The following is a 22336-nucleotide window of genomic DNA, read 5'->3' as shown; positions in this document are numbered from 1 at the left end:
TTGCTCAGGTTGTTTTCAGGTAAAAAATGTTCCGATATTTTCAGATTCCATGTTAAGTCAAAACGTCACTTCTGAAACTTTGCCCATTTTAAGTATGGACATCCAGCGTTGTAAATATATGTGGGTTTAAAAATGGGGATCAGCAGAATAGGTCAACTTGAACATATCTACAATGACACATTTTGCAACATGTCACAGAAGTACAAAGTTAGACTCCTGTCAAAGAGATGAAGGAGATGCAGAGTGTAGATAACCCTCTCTTACGCAAAGAGCCAACCAGGCAGCATTGAAAATCAGAGGTAGGTCATAAAAAATGAAGCGTCAGGCCATAAATAGGCAGAGGAATGCCAGAGACATGCAGGGACAGGGTCAGACCACGCAACAGATCAGACTGTACACCATAAATAGTCAGAGGATCTCTAGAAACATGCAGATTTCTGCTGCAACTTAAACTATACGTGTGTGGAGCTGACACAGAGTCTGTGTCTCCGGGGCAGAAAAAAAACAGTTCCTTTAATGTCCACTAGAGGGTGTCTCCTGCAGTTAGTCAGTCCCCATAGAGCCCAATGTTAACATTTCCAACTTTACAGCAGAAATAAACATGTTTACAGCCTGAATGGAAAACAATTTAGGTCTCCATAGATCATTTCCCTCTTCGTGACAACTGTAGGGGCGGAATTTTAGGACAACCTACCTGTTTGCATATAAAGTGACGCAGAATTAGGGGCGTGGCCTCTTTCAGTGACAGGTGGGAGCTGTCTGCTATAGGTGTCACACCTCTGGGAAGATTTTGTGCTGTTGCTGCCTTTTGGAGTGTTTGGATTATTTTTATCTCCTACATCATCACAGTCCTACACACACACCCACCCACCCGCACACGCACGCACGCACACACACACGCACGCACGCACACACACACCCGCACGCACGCACTGTCTGATATGTTGGCTACCATCATCACCAGGTTGTTCTTCCTTATATTTAAATCAACAAATTACACATTAGCCAGCCTTGAAAACAAACTAAATACTTGTGGATATACATTTCTTCTCATCCGTATTTCTCTCTCAGAAGCCTGACATGCAGGAACAGACATGACAGAGAATTTCACATGATAACTCTGTTAGATGTTGGAATATTTACACGAGGGCACAGAGAAGGAGAATCAGAGCGGATGCTGCTCGCACTTTGATCTGTGTTTCCTAATAAAGTGTTCTTTTTCCACAGCGGCAGATGCGAGAAGGAGGAGGAAAGAGACGTGTTTGTCATAAAACTTCTTGTTTCTCAGCTTTTAAAAGCCAAATTCTCCATTAGATCACATGATAAAAAACACAATGCAGAGGAAAGACACAGAAAAGTCCTTGTCAGACGGACCTTTCCATCCATTTTCAGATTGCGTTCCAGATGTTGATTCAGGTAATAAAATAAATCTACGACTTTTCAAATACTTGGAGGAGATGATTTTCTCTGCTACAGCTATAATAAGATTTGTTTTTACTGAGATGATGTGACGAGGAGCGTACAGACCAGATTTATGGTTTCTAAGATGAATGAGCAACATTCAGAATTTCCCAAGCGTGTATTTTTATCTCCTACATCATCACAGTCCTACACACACACACACACACACACACACACACACACACAGAGAGACACACACACACACACACAGAGACACACACACACCACTTTTTCATGTTTGTTTGATTAAAGTGTATTTTTCAGCGTACATCTTCTATCACAAAGATTAAAAGAACAAAACTTGGAAACATTAACATATTGCTCCTCAGCTGTTACTCCATGTTACAGAAATGATCACCTGCAGGATTTGTGAGATATTTCTGAGACATTCCGTCAGCTATCTAAACACATGCATGTAGTAGAAAACGGCTTGTGAGTAGCTGGCCACTGTGCGTGAAAGGGTTAAATGAGCCATTATGCATTCAGCAAACAATTAGCGCCTTTTTATGCTGACTTGCCTCATTGCAAACAATTAAAAAAACAGCAGTGCCAACAGCCACACACAGTTAGAGAGAAATCCTTTCCATCTGCAGAGAGCGGTGGCAGCAGATGCACATGGTGATATTAGCAGCTGCAATCCATGAGTGAACTTGTCCCTGAGTGCATTTCAACCACAGGAACTAAAGCCCAAATGCACACATGATATCATATATATTAGAGTCTGTAAATGGGAAATAGATTGAAAAGTGTCGACATTAAAACTCTTCAGATGACAATTAGCTTTAGTATAAAAAGTCTTGAGAGGTGTTGTTTCAATCAGGGGTGGACAATGTACAAATATAGGTCTTCTTTTTTTACTTCACTTCATTGTTATTTCCTCATAACATTGAGGAAGATGAAGTTTGAACTAGCCTTCTGCAGTTTGTTTGCCTCTCCTCAAATGTTTCATCTGATTTATTACTTGCAAGTCAACACAAACTCAGAGCTAAACCTCTAGCTCATTACGTCCCAAAGAGCCTAAAGGACTGAGATGATACAGAGTGTCAACACACGGACGGTTTAATCTGCTGTTTCAAAAGGCCGCTTCAACGTTTTGAAAAGGAGGGATGATCCCAGAGGAAGGAGGGAAAGCAGCGGAGGATTGACGGGCTTTTGTTCAGGTCACTACAACACCTGAAGCGGTTACAACAAGCCTGGACCATGTGTTCAGTGATCCGCTAAGTCAAAGCAAAAACAGCAGGATTACCTGTCAATCAGCGAACACAACAGGAGGTTTCATTTGTAGAGATCAACATTATTCAAACAAAAAGCAGTGATTTTGCTTCTTATCCAGCAGGACCACATCTGTCCTGAGTTACTGCCGTCCAAAAAGCCAAATTAGTCTCTGTACCTCCAAGAGCAAAAACATGGAAAACGTTTCCAACAGTGTGATGGATGAAGCAAATGTACTCGATTAGTTCAGCACACATGCCCTGTTTGTTGACTTTGGATCTAGTTTGTTTGGGATTTCATCAGTCTCCACTCTGGATGTTGATGAGGTTTTAATATCAGGAGGGGCGGTGACATCACTGCCTTCGTGATGGAAATTGTGAGCATTTGACAAAGTGCTTTTTCTAAAAACAAAAACAGTATTTGGATGCCCCATGCTCAGAGCAGGCTGTTTCTGTGTCTGTAGCTTTAAATGCAAATGAGTTGTATCTGTCCACACCCCTCTAAAAGGGCTTTGTGGTGTTAGGGCTTTCTTGCACCATGCACCTTATGGTGTAAGAAAACACGAAAAACTTAACGGGTGAATCCAAAGAGGGAGCTTTTATTAAAGTGAAGAGAGCGACTGAGTGAAGGCACAGAAATAAGAGCATCTTCTTATCAGGATTTTTACCCACAGTGCACCAGTAGATGCTGCAGAGGATAAGACAGAAGGCCATTAAGAGCCGTTGACCTCTGGCCATTTATCGCCACCCGCCTGTCTGTTAACGGTACAAATCTGACTGATGATCAGCGGCGGCATTTAGAACCATTTGACGAGAGTTTTTCCTCCTGACTATAAATATTCTGCAGAACACTTTTAATGCTGAGTGGCAACAGAAGAGGACAAAAAAAAAACGACAAGTGTCGTAGCAGCAGGGTAAGGAGGCTGACAGGAAACTAAATCTTACATTCCTGCTGACAATTTTCAGATCCTCATCATTTTCTAAATTGATTTCATTCCCTCCAGGCATCCACTGCTGGTATTGAATGTCTGAAGTCAGCGTGCAGAGACTTGAAACTTTCCAGGGAAAGTCTTTATTTTGTGCAATGCATTCATGATCTCAGATAATAACTTTGAAAAGGGAGAACGGTGTCTCTCTCATGTCCACAGAGTTCCCTGGTCACCTGTTTTCAGCACTATGTAGCTTTGGCAGTGGGCCGAGGTCATCTCAAGAGAAGGTGGTACGGCTTCACAGCACTAGTTCACACAGCAGCCTTCAGCTACAAAGTAACCAGATGCAAAGCAGCCAGTTAGCACGTGCCTCTGATGGTGAGAAAATGAATCAGCACGGCTGGTTAAACAAACCCAGCGGTATATGTAGAGGGGTATATACCACACCTGGTCCCAAACAGAGTCAATCACACACACACACACACACACACACATACACACCTGCCTCTGCACTGAGATGACTGCCTCACCATACTCAAGGAGTGGACAGAGTGAGTGCCCCTTGTAAGAAGTAATGCAGTCTGCTCCTTCAAAAAGAAACTGTGAACAGTGCAACTCTTCATTTATCTGTACCACTGTTACAGTAAAATCACCACGGTCTCCACTGTCCAAAGAACCACACTTAGAAGCATCTTTTCCCTGAAATGTAAAAGACCATCATTGAAATTTGTGACTCACCAGTCTCTGCAGGATCCTCTTGCTCTTATCATCGGTGCAGTAGTCAGATAAGATGCTCCTGTGCACAAGAACCAAGCCGTTCAGGAACAACCAGGAGCCGAACCAGAGCAGAGCAAACACCAGGGTCCCCCGGCGTGACCACAGCCTGACTCCCAGCCACCTGAGCAGGCAAAGACCGCCGCCACGGCCCCCTCCACCGGAAAGCAGTCCTCCAGGGAGCATGGTGGTGGCACACACTCCTCCTGTGCTCCTCTGAATATTTGCTTTAAAAATTGTCAGACTAAAGTTTCAGAGACACCAATTTTCAGTTTGGGGTACCAATACGATTTTGCACGGACAAAACTGAAAATATAGTCCCAAGAAAACGTCTTATTTGTCTTCAGAAAAGGATGGAGAGAATAAATATAGACTCTTATTCTGATAGTTCATGATTTATTGTTCTCATTTTCCTAGTATGTTTTTCTTTTAATTCTCATGTTTACTGAAGTAACTGTGTTAAAAATATAAAGAACTATATCATCAGCGTATCGAGTGATGCCCATTAGAAACAAGGTTTTCTTTCCTTCATTTCTGCCATGTTGTTAAGGTGAAAATCAGGAATCAAAGGCGGAATAAAAAAAACATCAACGTGTCAACGTGGCCGGTTTCTGTGTTTCTCCTGGACGTGACTGGTCCTTATAAAAGCTCTGTCGTGTCCCCAAAAAGCAGCAAAACCTAAATAATTCTGGATTAAATCAGTGCTGAAAAACAAAACCAGGAGAAGAGAGGCCCGTAATCATCCAATCAATGCAACATGTTCCAGACCGAGCCGACTCCTCCCATCTTCAGTTTGGCTCAGCAGCATCTCCACCAGATATATTTGGAGATGTCGTTCGTTCATGGTGAGTTTTTGTCTTTTCATATCCGACTGGTTGATTTATTTTCCTCTCAGCGATTCAACAAATGTTGAGCAACAGGCCCAGAAGCAGCCGAGTGTCTGTCGCACTGAGGGATGTGGGAGTCTGGGCCCGTCTGCAGAGCAGTGTGGCATCTGGCCACGCACACACAGATATCTGAGAATGTTTCCAGCTTCTGATACAGCCACACACTTTTACTTGCACACACACTTGCAGCAGACTCCACTGCCCTGGGATTTGTCCTCACGTCACCTCCTCGTGGCGTCTGAAGTTCTCGTGGCTGTCAACCTCGGATGAAAATGTCCCAGAAAGTCATTCAGAAGAAACTTCCAAAAGTTCCCACAACAGAAAGTCTTCATGTCTGAAAAAGAAAGACGGAAACAGTTTAAAGTAAAATTCAGAAAGAGAGATGTTTTTCTTCATGTCCCTTCATGAGCTCCTTAACTGAACAACGCACACAGAGGCTGACATAGCTCCATCCAACAGCTAGTTTAGAACTGAAGAAGCCTTTCAGAGGAGAGGTGAAATGTCTTCTATCAAGTCCAGTTGCCTTTGGATCAAGCTTCGAATTTACCATGAAACTTCTTAAAGCTCTTAAAGTCCTGATTACCTAACATCATGGGAGTTGCTCGTCTACTGCTGCCTCCAAAAGGTGTCTTTTCACGTTAACATATGTTTAAAAATAAATAATGGGCTGAATCTTAACTAACCGTTCAAAGCACAGAAGTCACAAAATAAGACAGCAAATGTATTGATCAGGGCAGCGAGTAGACCAACAACTCCTATGTTTTGTAAGGTAAGAATACTAATTAATCAATGAAGTCTGGTGTCTCTGATCTGCAAAACTGTCCCGCCTCCTGAGTTACAGTAGCTAACTAATTTTAAAAAAGAAAGAAAGTGAAATGAGGTAAATTCCACTTTCCTGGCCATACATTGTGTTACAGATCTACAAAGCATGTGTTTTTGGGCAGCATGATTCCTTTCTGTCAAAGAAAGGAGCACTGATTCCAGTTTGTGTTATTTTTACTTTCGAGTTCTGAATATCTGTGTTCAGATTCAACACAAAATGTGTCTAACATAAAATGACACAAAAAGCATACAGATTGAGGCAGAGGTAGACCATCAATTCCTGTATTCTGTAAGGTGGTTCAAGGATCAGATTAGGATCCTACTGGTCGCCTCTCTTTGGAGGTTTTCCAGGCCAAGCCAAACTGGGAGAAGACCTCGGGTAGACCCAACATTCGCTGGAGGGATTATATAACCCATTTGGCCTGGGAATGCCTTTAGAATCCCACAGGAGGAGCTGGAAAATGTTGCTGGGGAGAGGGAAGTCTGGGCTAATTTAATTTGCCTGCTGCCATCGCGACCTCGGATAAGTGGAAGAAATGAGTATTGTTGCAACAATTACCAGCCAGTTTTGCTGATGCAGGCTGAAGCAATCTTTTTGTGCAGTTCCAATGTTTTTGTATTCTTCTTCTTCTAAAGTCATTTAGACCCCAAATTATGTAAAAGTGAGGTCCAACTTTAAAACTACAGAACTGTCTCTCTAGATGATGTTAAAACGTGGATTTATTTCCTGCATACATTTGTGAATCTGTGATATCTGATCATGTCTGACAGTTCTCTCTTTGACTGACTGTCTGCAGTAAGACTTTGATTTTGTGGAGTGCTAAAGGCAACCAAAGTAAGAAAAGTTTGGTTTCCCAAAGTTCACGCAGGGTTCAGGAGAGGAGAGCCGTCCTGAAAGCTGTCTGATTTCTCCTCTGATGTTCGTGTTGGAAAAGCTAATTATCTCCTCCGTCTGCAGGGTCAGTCAGAGCTTTGAAAGGATTGCCAGTCAGTTTTATCAGTTTGAAATGTCTAAAGAATGAATTGATTCATACCCATTCATTTTGTCCTGCAGCTTAAATATTTGACGTGCAATTATTTGACTCTCGTAACAGTTTCCTGATGTGGTTGTGGCTCCGCTCACTGAAGCATCCGAACCATGAACTGAGAGAAAAAATAAACTTCTGCACAGGAAAACATAAAGAGAGCTAGCAGAGGACAGCAATCGTCTGTCGTCCCGAGAGAGATCCACACGGCTCATTCTAACTCTTCTGAATCTCCTAAAGAAAGAAAAGCAGGAGAACATCCGTCACCACCTGATTCTTAGCATTCACAGTTTGTTTCTTGTTGACGGGAGTGTGTGCGTCGGAGAGGCCGAGGCTGCCGCAGCTGTTCCTGTGCTGATCCCCGGGAGAGAAGCCCAAATATCAGCTTCTATTTATATGATGGCAGACGTTTGATTCATGGCGAATGTGTATAGTGCAGTTTGAGTATGTAATGCTGTACTTATCTATATTTATTTTTCTGGAGTCTTTATACTTTTACTCCCGACATTTTAACAAATATATCTACTTTCTGTCCTCATTTGCAAACCAGGGTAGTGACTCCAGCTTTAAGGCATTTTAGGAGAATAATAATTGAGCACGTTTGTGTGTGTGTCAGTGTGTTAATTTTTGGATTCAAAATTTTGAGAAAAATTATTTGAATGCAAAAATATGATGACATTTTTTTTTCTTTTTCAAGTGGGTCAACCTTTGACCTTCCTTTCTTTTGTGTGTGTGACAGAGCAGTTTGTTTGGGAGATGTGTGCTGGGTCCACACAGGGTTGACAGTGAAACTAATAAAAACCTCAAGTGTGAATTTATCTTTGATAAAGGTTTCAACTAAGCAAACCAAAACATAAGCAAAAGTCCAAATAATATTTCAGCTGCCAATAAATCTTAACTCTCACATTAGTCGTGTTCTCCAGACTCGTCTGGATCCGAGTGAAATCAGGCAGAAGCTTCAGTCGGTCGCTCACATGCAACAGGTGCAAAAACCCCAAAACAAACCACAAACAGCCCGCAACAGATGTCCTGCTGCTGAGGTAACCACCGAGCACACTCTTTCACTCACCGAGTCTTTAATGTGAAGCAGGAGCCACATTCTGCAGCTACTCCTTCAGTGGCATGCTTTGCTTCTGATTTTTTTTTTTTTTTTGCAAATTTACTGCAGATAGTTGAAGTCTTTGAGCTGCAGCAGTGGCAGTGTGAGCCGTTGTGAGTCTCTGGAGAGAAAAGAGAGGCAGAGGGAGTCTGTGAGCGAACGTTAACTCCTCGCTGTGATGGACAAACGTTCAGCAGACACACAGAACATGGAGAGAGCAAAATGCAAATACTGTACTAAGAATTCAATCAAAAGTCACCTTCAGCTAGGTCAGTGGTTTGTTGAAGTCACTGATGCAACAACAAATACTTACACTCCAACTCTTCAAATCTAGCTCAAAAGGAGCCAAGGTTTTACAATTTAATGTGAAAATTTAAGTACAATTAAAAAGATATTTAGCACCTCTATTATCTTAGGTCTTCAATAGTGTGATTACACTCTCAGAGTTCTTGTTTTGTGTCTAAGGCATCAATAAATGCAAAAAGATCCCAAAAGAACAAAAGCTCTTTCTCACCATTTGACAAAATTCAGGCTGGAGAGACGATCCAATGTGTCCTTTAGTTCCTAAAATCCAATTTTCTGGATGGAACTGAAGATCCTAACAGATTACATTTAGAGAGTAGGCTCATTCATTCTCCAGAGATGATTCACAGGTTGTTTAGCAGGCGTCCCTCTTTGTAAAGGATCAGTGATAAAACATCCTGTACGTCCTTTAACTGTTTGATTTTATTTGAAGACGTGATGGTTACAAGCGTCCTGGTCATCATCAAAGTTCGGAATGACTTCTCTGAAAAGGTCCTGCATGTTAGGTGATGAACTAATCCTCCAAACCAGGATCAACACAGACTTTGAGCTTGATAGAATCTTATTTAATAGACTGTTTGAAAAGCTGTCAGTGACTTCACTTCACTCCCTCTTTTACTGGAGGTTTTATCATTTCACAGTCTGTAATCCTTTGCGTCCTTAAGTGGTCAAAAGCTTTTTCTTTTCCTTCAGGTGATGATTTAAGGGTGTCAAAGCATCAGCGCAGTCAAACTATCTCTGTCAAAACAAATAAGAAAATCTTGAATTTCGAGCTAGTAATCAGACGCTCAAGAAACAGGACAAACTCTGCTTCAAACTAAATATGTCAAAAGCTTGTTGGGAAGTTTTTCCTTAAGATCCATGATGATCCAAATAAAGGAAACATTTCAAGCTGGTCCCGCGGTTTTCTAAAGTGATGCAGAGTTTGTACTCCCAAACAGCTGCTGAAATCATTCAAAGGATTGTGGGTAGTTAGTCTGCAAAGTTGATTAATTCTTCTCTTCTTGCAATGTTTTGCAGATGTATGGATTGTTTTGTTGCTTCCAAAATCAGGAAGGTTCAGACTCTGAACTCTTTAAATCTTAAATAAACAGAATCTTTCCTCTCGGCTTTGATCAGAAACTCAGAGCAGTGTTGCTGACGGCTGGAGCAGCAGGTACAGGTCCATAAAGATGCTCCTGGAGATAAACTGTGCGACATTTCCTGCAGGAGAGATGAGCCTCCTGTCAGAGCAGAGGAGGAGCGAGAGCCTCCTCTAAACCCGGAGTCTGGACTGTCAGGCTGCCCCAGCGGCTCCTGCAGAGGTCGGCTGTTTCTGCGGATCTGGTTTCTCCTCACACGGCTGCTGCTGCTGCCTCGCTCTCTCCCCATCTGACGCACACACACCGAAGCAGAGTGTGTGTGTGTGTGTGTGTGTGTCAGGGAGAGTGTGTGTCGCGCTCAGGCTTGTTAGTTCAGCCCCTTTCCTCTTCCTTCCTCCCTTCCCCTTCAGTCTGCTACACTCCTGGATCTTTCCTTTCCCTATCCTTTCCCTGAGTGTGTGTGTGTATGTGTGTGTGTGTGTGTGTGTGTGTGTGTGTGTGTGTGTGTGTGTGTGAGAGAGAGTGTGTGTGTGAGAGTGTGTGTGTGTGTCTTAAGGGAGAGAACAGAGGCGGCTCCTTTGGCGTCCCTCCTCTCAGAGACTCCCCCCTCTCTTCCCTCTCCTTACCCCTCTCCTATATTTACAATTTACATGCTACTGTACTTCTCTCTCTCTCTCTCTCTCCTCCCATTACTTCCCCCCCCTCCCACTCTTTACCCCGTTACCACGGCAGCAAATCTCTGCTATGGTTCAGTCCCCACATGCAGCTTCACAGGACCTCGCCAAATTAAAAGCTCTCCCCTCATTCATCTCACTTTTCTTTTATTCTTTCTTTTCTTGCCTGGTTCCTCGCTCTCCCCCGCATTCCCCATCCACCCCACTCCCCTCACCCTCTCCCCTCACTCCTGTGCCATATACGGCGTGGCCTCCAATAAAAACAGCTCAGGGCCCAGGGCTTGTTGGTAATTGCCCGATTTGTGAAAATGCCAATAAAGTTCTGCAAAGCACAAAAAGAGCAGCGAGCGCTCAGAGAGGAGTCTTGTGTTCCAAGAGTGGAAAATGTTTGTAGCTTTATATGCACTGTGTTTGTGTGTGTGTGTGTGTGTGTGTGTTTGTTTAAAGTTAACTTATGTAGGAGTAAGACTGTAAATCAGTGTTAGTGATACCATAGTTAAAGCTGTTCTCAGCGGTTTTTGGCCACAGGGGCAGAAAAACAGCTCATAGAGAGTTAGCGCCTGTGTCAAATCCAAACTCCAGTTTCAGAGCGCTTCTCACCGGCTTTTAGGTTAAGAGAGTTAACTTCCTTCCTACCGCTTCTCTAGGTAGTGTCTGTTAGGTTGGTTTTAAATAACTCTGTGTGCTGAATGTGTTCCTCTATTGACTGAATTCTAACAAGAAAACAAGAAAAAGAAATATCATTTAGACATTAGCAGCAGCCTTCCACCTGGAAATTGAACCCTAAAAAAATCAAGTCAGATTAGTTTGTCCTTCACCAATGTGATTGACAAAGCTGATATCAGAGGTTCTTTCTTGATATTGTTTGGTAGAGGCAGAAGTGAAATTGACGAGCCTGACGGTGTACCCAAATGTAACTATTTTTTAACTGTGAGTGTTTTTATGCTAAAGGTGCCGAGTGCTGAAAACACTGAGCTGCGTTGGTTTTGTGTAGAAAATGTGTGATGCCTGCACACAAAAAAACACTGTGAGTGAACAGAGACCTTTAAAGTGAAGCCAGAACTTCACTTCGCTAATGCAAAGGTTAGGCTGGCTTTACACTAGACGAGTTTAAAATCTAAAGCTGTCTTTAAATAAGTGGGATACATCAGATTAAAGGACATTTTCAACTGAATATTCACATTATAACCCTCTGAAAACACATAGAAACCTTAAATGTGTCTGTATTCTCGTCTTGTCTCTGTCTTTGCCCTCATCGCCTCCTGCAGTCAGAGTGAAGATTACAAACATTAATCCACCAGAAGGAGCGGCTGACAGACCGGCTCTCTGCAGCCTGACGGGCGATCACACACATCCAGAGATCAGAGTCTCGCCCACACACAGCCGAATTTTTATTATTAGAGATTCATCTTGAGTACGCCTTCTTCTTCTGAACAGCGGAGACGAGCACAGAAAACACAGAATTAGAACTCTTGTAATGGCAGAAAGAAAAAAAGAAGAGGTGAATTTATATACTTGTCAGACCTAATCTAAGATCATCATTTATGCCAAACGTAAATAAACTTCAGGACCTGCATAGCTTAGCTTCAAACTTTGCGGCTTGTCTGGAGAAATTTTAGGATCCCACGGCTCTCTCATTCTTCCTGCTGAAGCCTCACACCTGAATGTCTATATTCTTCTTCTTCAGGTTGAGTCTTTTGTTGCTCAGAATTTGGGCAAAAAGAGGACGAGGCACCTTCACACGGCATAGACTCTATGGACAGCAGCAGTGTAAATATAAACAGATGCAAATCGATAACCAACCTTAACGTTAGAGATCAGAGTGCATCGAACCGTGGAGCCCTTGATCAGGAAAAATGTAATACGCATGTTTTGAGCTGCACATTCACTTCTTTATTCTCAGGTTTATGGGAGATAAAGTGTTCTGGAGGACAGTTAAAGTGAGGACAGACAGGGCAGCAGACACTGCCTGTCTGAGTTTGTGTGAAAGCAGCAGAATCACAGGGAACTCTCTGAAAGCGACGAGCAGCTGCAGCTTGAGCAGACAGCCTCTCTCTGAATATTCAAACCCTCACAGCAGAGCACTTTTTTTTTTTTATCCTGTAATTACCAATTAGACCATCTGACGTGGGGTGAGCTCGTCTCTGCAGCGTCTTGGCTCTCTATCACAGACTTCTCGTTAACACTATCTGCTCATCTTACAGCCAGACACTTATCACGGCCTCCTCGTTAGCTGCAGCCAATTATCTGAGGTCGCTCGTTTGGGGCAGCAGCTCGTCTCAAACGTACATTAATGGACTAAAACGCGGACTAAAAAGTTGCTGGCTCAGCAAATGTTGCAGAGATTTTCACCTTCATGTTTCCTGAAGTTCAGGCTGAGGTTAAAAGAAAACGGAGAACTTTTCCTGCTGCTTTAAATCAGCGCGCACACACACACACACACACACACGCGCGCACACACACACACACACACACACACACACACACACACACACACACACACACACACACACACACACACACACACACACACACACTCTGCATCGGTGCAGGAAGTGTTTTTATGTGGTTTTCAGTTACTGGTGTAAATTGAAGACAGGTCGCTCAGATTGTTCAACGTTAAGTCCACTGGAGACAAAGAGTTGTGTTACAGCACCACCTAGTGGCTGCAGAAGACACTTGTGCAGCAATTGATGTTTTTTCTGCAACTGTTTTTCAGTGTTTATTTACTCTATTGTCTTAAAGTTAAAATGTTGTAACCGAAATGTTTACATTTTGCAAATAATCTCTATAAATGACAACTTGAGTGTTTTTAGCTGAATAAAGGTGACTAAGGTTTTTTTTTTTTCATGGCAGACTTAAAGGACACTCACACAGTGGGTTCCACTGTTTTTCTGAGGTAATTTTTAGAGACTTCAAAGCAGCAATCTGTAACAATCCCACCTTAAAATAGTCGCTTCAAAGTCGATCTTATAGTACAATGACTTTCAAAAGGAGAACGGCATTTCTCCAAGCATGTTGTTTAAGAGGCAACAAGGTGCGGCTAGTTCTTTTAAGGTTGTGACCTTTAAAAAGGATGGCTTCGTAGCTGAAGACACAGCAGTCTTCAGCTACAAAGCAGTACTGTTTGATACAATGACTGAGGCAAAGAGGAAGAGGACGGTGACGGATGAAGCTGAGAAGAGAAGAAGAGAGAATGACCGAGCAAGAAGCCAGATAAGAGTTCAAATAGGACAGGCTTTAAATGTCCACTATGTAAGATATCATAAAATGACCTTACTATATCATCAGACATCAAGGAAACATGTTTACGTGATGGCTTCTCTGTCAACAACTCATCATCCAGTATGTTGTCCTTCTAAGTTTCGATTCTGGTGCGGAGTGGTCTGTTTTTGTTTTGACCAAAGAAGAAGGCGTTTTTTAAGACACCTTGACACGGCCTTTTGCCCCTCATCCCTCAGCTTCCCAGGCAAACAGCAAACCAACAGGTGTCGCATTGATAAAAGTGGGCAAGTGAACTGGTTCAGATATAACTGATTCTACCAGAACTAAAAAAGCCTCTGCATTTTTCTAATAAGCTCCAGGACCAGAAACGTGGTCAAACAAGGATAAATATTTGAGATGATTTGAAAAATGGAGAGGTTAGAACGCAGAAAGCTATGAAGACTGAAGCAGAGCTGGCTAAACACTGAATCTTCTACATGTGTTTTACGACAGTGCAGTTGCATTACTCCTAAATTCTTGACTGTACATTTGTACTTGACTTTACATTGAACACTGCACTTCCTATACTACTTGACTGTATATATAATATCCTATTCCACTTGATATTTATTAGCATATTGTTTATAATGTCCATACTGTAAATATTGTTCATACTGTAACTATCTTATATCCATCAAAGCTGCTCTATAATATACCAGTCTTATCTGTATCCTCTGCACCAGCTTACCATATTACCTTACTACCATATTGCACTTTATGTCTATTCATGTTTGTACTGCACCTTGTTGCTCTTTTGCACTTTTTTTTGGTTAGAACGCCAAAAACATTTCGTTGTCTCTGCACAATGACAATAAAGTTGAATCTAAATCTAAATCTAAAATGTAAAGACCTTCTGTGGGCACCAGAGTGCACCAAACAGAATTCCTTCATAATGTTGCTTTAAGTACCCAAACATCACCAAACATCCATTGTGTAAGTGTCTGAAACATAAATACAACCAGAGTCCATTTCTCTGTAGCTTTATTGCAAAATCACAACATGGAAAAACAACTTAAACGCAACTTTTTGTATTTCTCGAAGATCAAGGTGTCACCTTTTTCACTGTCCCCTTTGATAAAGTTTTCCAGCATGTCTGTACTTCAACCAGAGGTCAGTGTGAGAGTCTTCCAGAGAACAGAGTGACGACTGGAAACAACCTCAGACTCACAGACATGGTGAGTTGTCTCAGGGACTCGTTTTCTGCCCGACACAGGTGCACAGTCTGTTTTCATTGCCCTACAACTCACAGTGAGCACAAGCGTGTTTGTCTGCTCTGCGACAACGCCAGAGGTTCTCTTCTGGTCTAGTTTTTCAGATTTATTTAATGAAAAATAGTGCAGTTTGGTCCTCAGGGGGAACGAAATGTGACAGAACAAAAACCCCACAGTAAACAGTCACATGGCCCACTTCTGGGTCTTGACCCACCAGTTGAGAACCACTGGTCTACGCCACAGCGGGGATGAAATACTGCAGCGACACGTCTTCATGCAGCAGAATCAGGTGGACGACCCGCTCGTGGACGATATCTGAGGGGACGAGAGGATGTCGTCAGAGAGAACACAATTTAATCGGGTTGTTTACTGCACTACATAAACAACATAAAATGATGGATGAACCAGGGGTGTGATCATGAAAGAAGAAAAGGCAAGACCCCCCCCCCCCCCCCCCCAAACACACGCACGCCACAACATACAAAAAAAAAACGCAGAGAAGGGTATTCAATTTTTAAATGCACAAATATAATGCACACAAGTAAAGTCGATTTGATTATTTGACAGTTGACACCATCCCTTCCTGCATTTTGAACATTTTTTATGAACCATTGGTGCCTTTTCTGCATATTTTTAAAGTAAGGATCTAGTCCTATGTCCTCTGTTGTGGCAAATAATAAGTGATGATAAATTTGTCTGGGCGGCCCACACAAGAGGATGAGTAGTAAACACTGTCATTCTTAAGTTAAGTCTCAGTGGTCAACTTTTCCGGTTGGTAAATCCAGAATTCTGGATACATCTGGAGGAATCACCTTCCTGATGTTTGTCTGCTTAGGGTTTCTGTTTATTATAACATTTTATTCATTAGCATATGTTGCACAATTGCACAAACAGCCGGTGGACTTACTGCACATGGCCTTGCTGGGGTTGACCTGCTGACCCATGAGGAACTGCTGCAGCTTCCTGATGTCCACCCGCGCCTGGGCCATGGCCTGTGGGTCCCTGCTCTGAGACGGACCTCCATCCTGTGAGGCGTCCTCACCTGGAGAGAGAGGAGCAGAGAGGATCGATATGTTGATCAAAACTAGACTAAATGTCGGAGTGACATCGCTCAGATCAGAGAGAACATGCTGCAGTCAGTTTGTTTTTACCCCACGGAGGGTTTCCCAGGTCTTTGAAGTGAGTAGTGACGGAAACAAGATCTGTCTCAATCTTCAGGTTCATCTCTCCGTTCAGGTTGGCCTCCAGTACCTGAAACACACACACACACACACATGCATACACATATAAATAGATGCATTAGGTTGTATAAGTAAAGATTTCAAACCCCTTCAGTGTGAGTCCGGCATGACTCAGGTGAGCTGTGGAGGAATGTGACCCTACCAGGAAGTTGGAGAGGTTCTTCATCCTGTCCACGACGTTCTTCATCGTCTTGAGAGGAGGCAGGTAGATACTGACCTGTGAGGACAGACACACTAACATGTCTTTGTTCTGTTATGATTTAAAATGTGAACATCATCTGTCGTCCCTCTGCTTGTAATGACAAACAATGTTTAAGAGAAATCATTTCCTCTAGAATATGTCCTTCTTAAAACGCTCAAGGTGCACAAACAGAGAAGGGCTCGGTGTGTGTTGCTCTCACGTCAAAGTCCGGCATGTTCGGCTCTTTGAACTCGTGCCAGAGTCTCCGCGGGATGACATCGACTGGAACGTCATGAGTGACGACGCGGCTGATGCTCGACAGGGTGGGCTGGACACAAGAGAGAGAGAGAGACAGAGAGAGAGAGAGAGAGAGAGAGAGAGAAGGACAGAGAGAGAGAGAGGGAGAGAGAGAGAGAGAGGGACAGAGAGGGAGAGAGGGAGAGAGAGAGAGAGGGAGAGAGGGACAGAGAGAGAGAGAGAGAGAGAGAGAGAGGGACAGAGAGAGGGACAGAGAGAGAGAGCGAGCGAGAGGGAGAGAGAGAGAGAGAGGGACAGAGAGAGAGAGAGGGAGAGAGGGACAGAGAGAGAGAGAGAGAGAGAGAGAGGGAGAGAGGGAGAGGGAGAGAGAGGGAGAGGGAGAGAGAGGGAGAGAGGGACAGAGAGAGAGAGAGAGAGCGAGAGAGAGGGAGAGAGGGACATAAACCAGAGCGGTATGATTCATCACGCTGTCTGAGCTGATGTTTGAAGAGTTCACTTTTACTTTAATCTAAAGCTGGTTCACAACAAAAGCGACAAGAACTTTTAATTCCTTCTTTCAAAGTCGCAGCAGACGGGTGAGTCAGGTTCTGCTCGAGGTTTCTGTCTCTTAAAGGCTTTTTTTTTTTTTTTTTTACTTCTGAAAGTTTAAATCACTTGAACATTTTGTTAATTTCGGGAAATAAGTTGAAAAGAAAAGAAAAATATTTAACAATGAAGATAAAGTAATAATTGACTGTGTTTATGTTACTCTATGTTACTGCTGAGCTTTCTTAAAGTCCTGTGTTCGGTCTCACCAGCTCGGCAGCGATGGTGAGGCAGGGGCAGTGCTTCTTGGTCAGCTTGAGTTTGACGGCTTTGGCGTTCTGGACTGTCTTCAGGGCCCGGGACAGATTCTCCGGAGTCACCTCCAGGCAGATCTCATTGTCCTCAGGGGACACGCCCTCCATCTGGTACTCATCGAAGAAGTTGGCCTGCAGAGTTGAAGGACACACAGACGATCAGATATGCATTACTGAAAATCATCTCGATCATTTTAGGGGGGGGGGATTGTTCCTGAAATGTGCCTGATCTAGTTGTTCACACATGAACCTCTGGGTCTGCGGATCTACTGAGGCAAGACAAGACAAAAAAAATAAATTACCTGAGACAGTTCACACCACATGCTCACCCCTCCGTTGGCCACTTTCTCGGACAAAACGAAGAACAGGTTGTCCGAAGTCAGCCGCAGGACGCACATTTTGGTGAGCTTGGAGATGGTGGTGATGACTCCTGTGAGGACGAGGAAGAGCAGAGAAGATGAATCTACAACCAAACAATCAGTGCCTGAAGTCAAGGTCAGTCAAGTCAAGTCATATTTATTTATAAAGCACATTTAAAAACAGCTACAGCTGACCAAAGTGCTGTACAATACATTCAAAAAGAAAAAACAACTTCAGATCACAACGTCCACAAGAGAGAAATATATATATGTATACAGAAAGCAACAAAGGAACCTGAAAGAAATGGTCTATTCAGGACCAGGGGACTCAAATGCTAAAATATAAAAGCATGTCTTGAGACGGGACTTAAAAGAGTCAACAGAGGGTGCAGACCTGATGGGATGAGGGAGGCTGTTCCACAGTTTAGGGGCTTTTACTGAAAAGGCCCGATCTCCCTTTAACTTGAGCTGTGAGCGGGGAACAGCCAGGAGGCCTCGTGTCTGATGATCTCAGGCGCCTAGATGAGGTGTACGGCCTGAGGAGGTCGGTAATGTAAAGGGGGGGGGGGGGGGGGGCAGGCCATTCAGGGGCTTTAAAAACAAACAACACAATCTTAAAATCGATTCTGAATCTTATTGGGAGCCAATGAAGGGACGCTAGGACAGGACTGATGTGCTCCCTCTTCTTGGTTCCAGTCAGCAGCCTTTTGGACCAGCTGCAGACGGGACAGGGACGACTGGCTTACCCCGGTATATAAAGAACTGCAGTAGTCAAGCCGGGATGAAATGAGCGCATGGGTTACTGTCTGTAAGTCACTGAATGAGAGGATAGCAGCAGAACTCGGTACATTCATTCATGCAAGAATATTCCTCCAAATACATTCTTTAAGTTACTTTACTTGAATATCTCTATTTTCTACAACAAAAACAACAATGTACTTCAACTCCACGACGTTTGACTTATCTTAAATGATAAGGCACTTTACATCTTCAGTCAGAAAAACACAATAAACAAACTTAACATGATGTTTTACTATCGATTAACATGAGACTTCATGAGGGGGAATTCACACACCAGAAGTTCAAAACAATGTCTTTTACTACAAAGTTTCATGTTGCTGTCTCACTTTTGACTTCTTCCTCTTCAAAAGACACTTTGTTAGTTAATGTTTATGTTTTGATGTTAGTTGATGTTTATGTTTTGATGTTAGTTGATGTTTATGTTTATGTTTTGATGTTTATGTTTTGATGTGTGACCTCGTGTTAGCGTCGTTTGTAATAAAAACTGTTGAAGACGTTTAAAAACACTCACGGCTGAAGTGGTTGAGGCACGCTATGTCGACGATTTTCCCTCGAAACTTCATGACGACTTTAAACTCAAAACTTTCACCCAGATTTGAAAGCCGTAAGAGTGTTGTCAGTTTGTGTTTCGGCGGGGGTGTTTTTCAAAACGCACCGTCCGGTCCTCCCGTAACAAAGGTCCGACGGAAACAGTAACCAGAGATAATACTTCCTTTTTTTAAAAATTCAGTAAGCTGTATTGGCATGAATGTGACAATATTGACAAAGCTTGTAACAAATAATAATAACAACATAATAATAATAATGATTAATAGTAATAATTCCAAACCATATAACCTTAATAGAAACCACAATAATTACCGATAATGAAATTATAACAAGAGTAATAATCACATAGGCCTATCTAAATAATATCTCAAATATAAGACAACAAAAAAAACGTATTTATTGTTGTATAGTGTTTGCGCAAGTGTGTGTGTTTAACATACTTACATATAAGAATAAGAATAAGAATAATTTTAATTGGTTGTTTCGTGATTTGTCAATTAGAGGCAGTTTGATTGGTCCTCGATAAGTGACCAATCAAAGGCCGTCTTGTTAATAAATAGTCTGTGTTGACTACTCCTCAGGTTTGTCTGACTCTGGATCCATATGTTCGACGATTGATTGACGACACAATGTGACTTACGCCAAAACTCTGCTGCCGGAGACTGAGGTGAGGTTAGTGAACAAAACTTCTGCTACATTTTTGCTTCGGTAAAATCCTCAAGGAGGTCTCAGGGAGAAACTTCATGTTAAAAGAGACCTCAGGAGAGAAGACTTAGGCCTAAGCAGGAGTTTACATTCAACAGTGTGCAGGTGATTAAAAAGTAAAATACATGATTGCTATACTTTTATTTTAATATATGTTTTAATATCTCTGTTTTACTAAATGTTGTGTTTAATGTTCAGTTTGTTAGACTCTATAGGCTATCTATATGTATGAATGAATGGTGCTCAATATAAGAAAGTTGCATTGTTCTAACTTTTATCAAGAGACAATAAAAACATTGTGGTGCTGGCACAGTGTAATGTAAAGCTTTGAAAAAGGGGCTGAAATATTCGTTTTTGTTAAATGCAATGTTGTGAATTGTGACTTAATATGTTTTGTCTCGAAAACGGCACACTTGGTTTATCTGGTTTTTGTAAATACTATTTTCACATAATGCATTTATTCACTGTTCTTTGTAGAATATGTTCAGAAAGTCTCAATTTCCCCCCGAGCCTTATTTACCATTTAGACCACATGGATACCAATCACATGTATTTGACATTGATCCTATTTATTTAAACTTCCATGTATGGTGATAATCTTAATGGTTTGTTGGGGTGGTTGTGGTTTTAGAGAATGGTGCCTCTATGATGAGAGATGATTTTTAAATGGTTTCACTGGTTTATCCAAACATTGTTTTTTTTATCATTTTAATTGCTGTCTGTATGTTGTGAGTGTGACTGTGTAACTTTTGTTGCCTCTTGGCCAGGCCTCCCTTGAAAAAGAGGTTTTTAATCTCAATGGGACTTTCCTGGTTAAATAAAGGTTAAATAATAATAATAATTTTTTTTTAGATATTATGATCATCTGACGGCTTTTTCGATAGATGTATTTAATGTTTGATGAACCCTATTTTGATGATAGATGATGTTCTTGTATATATTTTGACTTTTGATAGTCATTTTAACATTCATGTTGTGTGCCTCGGGTTGTTCATGCTAAATGTCTTTGTTCTGTGTTTAGGAAAGTTTTCTGCTGTGACTTGGTTTTCTGGAGGTTTTACTAAGTACTAATAAGTATGTGATGCTAAGAGAAACTTTGTGAGCTTTGAATCTAAAAATGGTCAACAAATCAAGTGTATGAATACAGATCAGTCTATTCACCTGTCTGATCACATTGAAGTATTTAGATTTCATCAAATCTTGAAATCGGCTTATTCAAAAGACAGTTATAAAGTTGGATTAAAATCAGGTCATCCACCTCAGGTGCATGGTGCAAGAAAGCCCAAGCTACATCTTTTTTCCAGAGGGTCGTGGTCGGACACAGCTCACTTACATTTAAAGCTTTAGGCAGAAACAGCCTGTTCAGAGCAGGGCTGAAATAGAGGGGTTTATAGGCATGATGAAATACTGGATCAGAGTGGATTTAGAACAAGAAACTTTATAGGCATGTTTTGTGGAGCTCTGAGACTTAATTAAACTGGTTGAAGAGGAGGGTAATATGTGACCTTTAAGAACAGAAGGCGTTCCTACAGCTGTTTCCTTCAGAGGTCAGCAGTGCGCAGATGATCTGTGATGAATTCCTGCTTTATCATTCTGTGTAAACTGACTCTGCAGCAGCTGATCGTATAGCTCCATCATCTGTGTGTGGGAAAGTCTGCCTCGTGTTCTACAGAGCAGAAAAACCCTTCACGCGCCCTCCTGATTTCTCTGCACATGCTGCCCCAGTACAGAAGCCATAAGAGGACATGCAGCAATACATTTCTAACAACTCCCTTTTGCCTAAATATCGGTTGTTTAGCTCGTCATTTTAAGAAAAAACTGTTGATTTGTTTAGAGAAGTTCATTTTAGCACTCTTCTTTTTATTAACAAGATTCATTTTTGGGGTTTTATGCCTTTATTTAAAAGTGAGGGCAGAGGATAGAGTCAGATATCAGGGAGAGAGAGAGTGGGGAATGAAATTCAAACCCCCGTCTACCCGCTTGAGTACTGCAGCCTGAGTACATGGGGTGGGCAAACTAACCTCTAAGCCACCGGTGCCCCAGCAGGTTTCTTGAGGTCAAACGAAATTAACTTGTTGTCGGAATACCAGCGTTGTAATCCCAAGAACAATTCATGATAACTTTGAGTAGAAGCCCCTCCCATCTGCTATTGGCCCCACCCCTTTCCTAGACTGTAAAAACAGACGTTGGGTTGCATTTCATCCCCCTGAAGACCTGCTCACCTGAGAAGACCTGCTCACCTGAGAAGCCATCCATAATGCTGTGGTTGAGCACAGTCAGCCAATCAAATCTTTGAATGTTCTCTTCCTGGTTCCTTTGCTGTATGTTGTTTCAATAACATTTCTGCAGGCATGTCTTTGGTTTGCAGCATAATACAATCCGATTTATTGCAGCACCATGCGAAGTGAATACAGTTTCCATTCATTGAACAAAACAAACAAACAAACAATACAGCTGCGGTTTCTCCATGCCGCCTGCCGCCACAGCGGTCAAAAACCATATGCCCTTCCGGGGTCAAACACATCCCATACCTTGACAAGTGGCGTACCTATATACCTTTGCCCTAAGCAATAGGACAGCGACACCCAGTGGCACAATAATGAATATGTTTTACAGCTTGACCCAAAAACATGAATATGGCTCTTACGATGTGTACCCTCA

At 42.3% G+C, this 22336-nt stretch overlaps 3 protein-coding genes across 5 annotated transcripts in view; all 3 read right to left on the bottom strand.

The window, feature by feature from the left end:
* dipk1c (divergent protein kinase domain 1C) overlaps positions 1-10149 on the bottom strand; it is a 37130-nt gene extending 26981 nt beyond the window's left edge. Inside the window, exons 1-3 of one of the 2 annotated variants that reach the window (XM_061064997.1) lie at positions 8723-10149; positions 8179-8329; positions 4340-5596 (exon numbers count right to left, since the gene is read on the bottom strand). In XM_061064997.1, coding sequence (XP_060920980.1) covers positions 4340-4561 — 222 coding nt within the window. In that variant the 5' untranslated portion in view covers positions 4562-5596; positions 8179-8329; positions 8723-10149. The remainder of the gene's footprint in view (positions 1-4339; positions 5597-8178; positions 8330-8722) is intronic. The other variant, XM_061064998.1, reaches the window with a different exon arrangement.
* The window catches only part of LOC132994570 (cytochrome b5), a 107211-nt gene that overhangs the window by 69046 nt on the left and 15829 nt on the right, over positions 1-22336 (bottom strand). The window lies entirely within an intron of this gene.
* Positions 14907-22056, bottom strand: hus1 (HUS1 checkpoint clamp component). Of its 2 annotated transcripts, none has more exons than XM_061064700.1 (8): positions 21916-22056; positions 17564-17691; positions 17217-17393; positions 16385-16492; positions 16126-16200; positions 15894-15993; positions 15650-15784; positions 14907-15057 (listed from the first exon to the last, which is right to left on the bottom strand). In XM_061064700.1, the coding sequence occupies exons 1-8, from the start codon at positions 21929-21931 to the stop codon at positions 14975-14977; spliced, it is 822 nt and encodes a 273-aa protein (XP_060920683.1). In that variant the 5' UTR covers positions 21932-22056; the 3' UTR covers positions 14907-14974. The 2 variants fall into 2 exon arrangements, with proteins under 2 accessions (XP_060920683.1, XP_060920682.1); XM_061064699.1 differs by lacking the exon at positions 21916-22056 and adding an exon at positions 18933-19083.

The sequence above is a fragment of the Labrus mixtus genome, chromosome 19 (genome assembly GCF_963584025.1).
Source record: "Labrus mixtus chromosome 19, fLabMix1.1, whole genome shotgun sequence".
Taxonomy (NCBI): domain Eukaryota; kingdom Metazoa; phylum Chordata; class Actinopteri; order Labriformes; family Labridae; genus Labrus; species Labrus mixtus.
The sequence above is the reverse complement of the archived record's forward strand: the minus strand, read 5'-3'. Positions and strand labels throughout refer to the sequence as shown.

Bases quoted from the DNA above. Each gene is read 5' to 3' on its own strand.
- hus1 (XM_061064699.1), bottom strand. From the start codon at position 18,984: ATGAAGTTTCGAGGGAAAATCGTCGACATAGCGTGCCTCAACCACTTC. The intron at 17,394-17,563 runs GTAATTTATTTT...TCAACTCTGCAG, and splicing joins TGTGGTGTGAACTGTCTCAG to GCCAACTTCTTCGATGAGTA. The intron at 16,493-17,216 runs GTGAGACCGAAC...TCTTGTGTCCAG, and splicing joins TCACCATCGCTGCCGAGCTG to CCCACCCTGTCGAGCATCAG.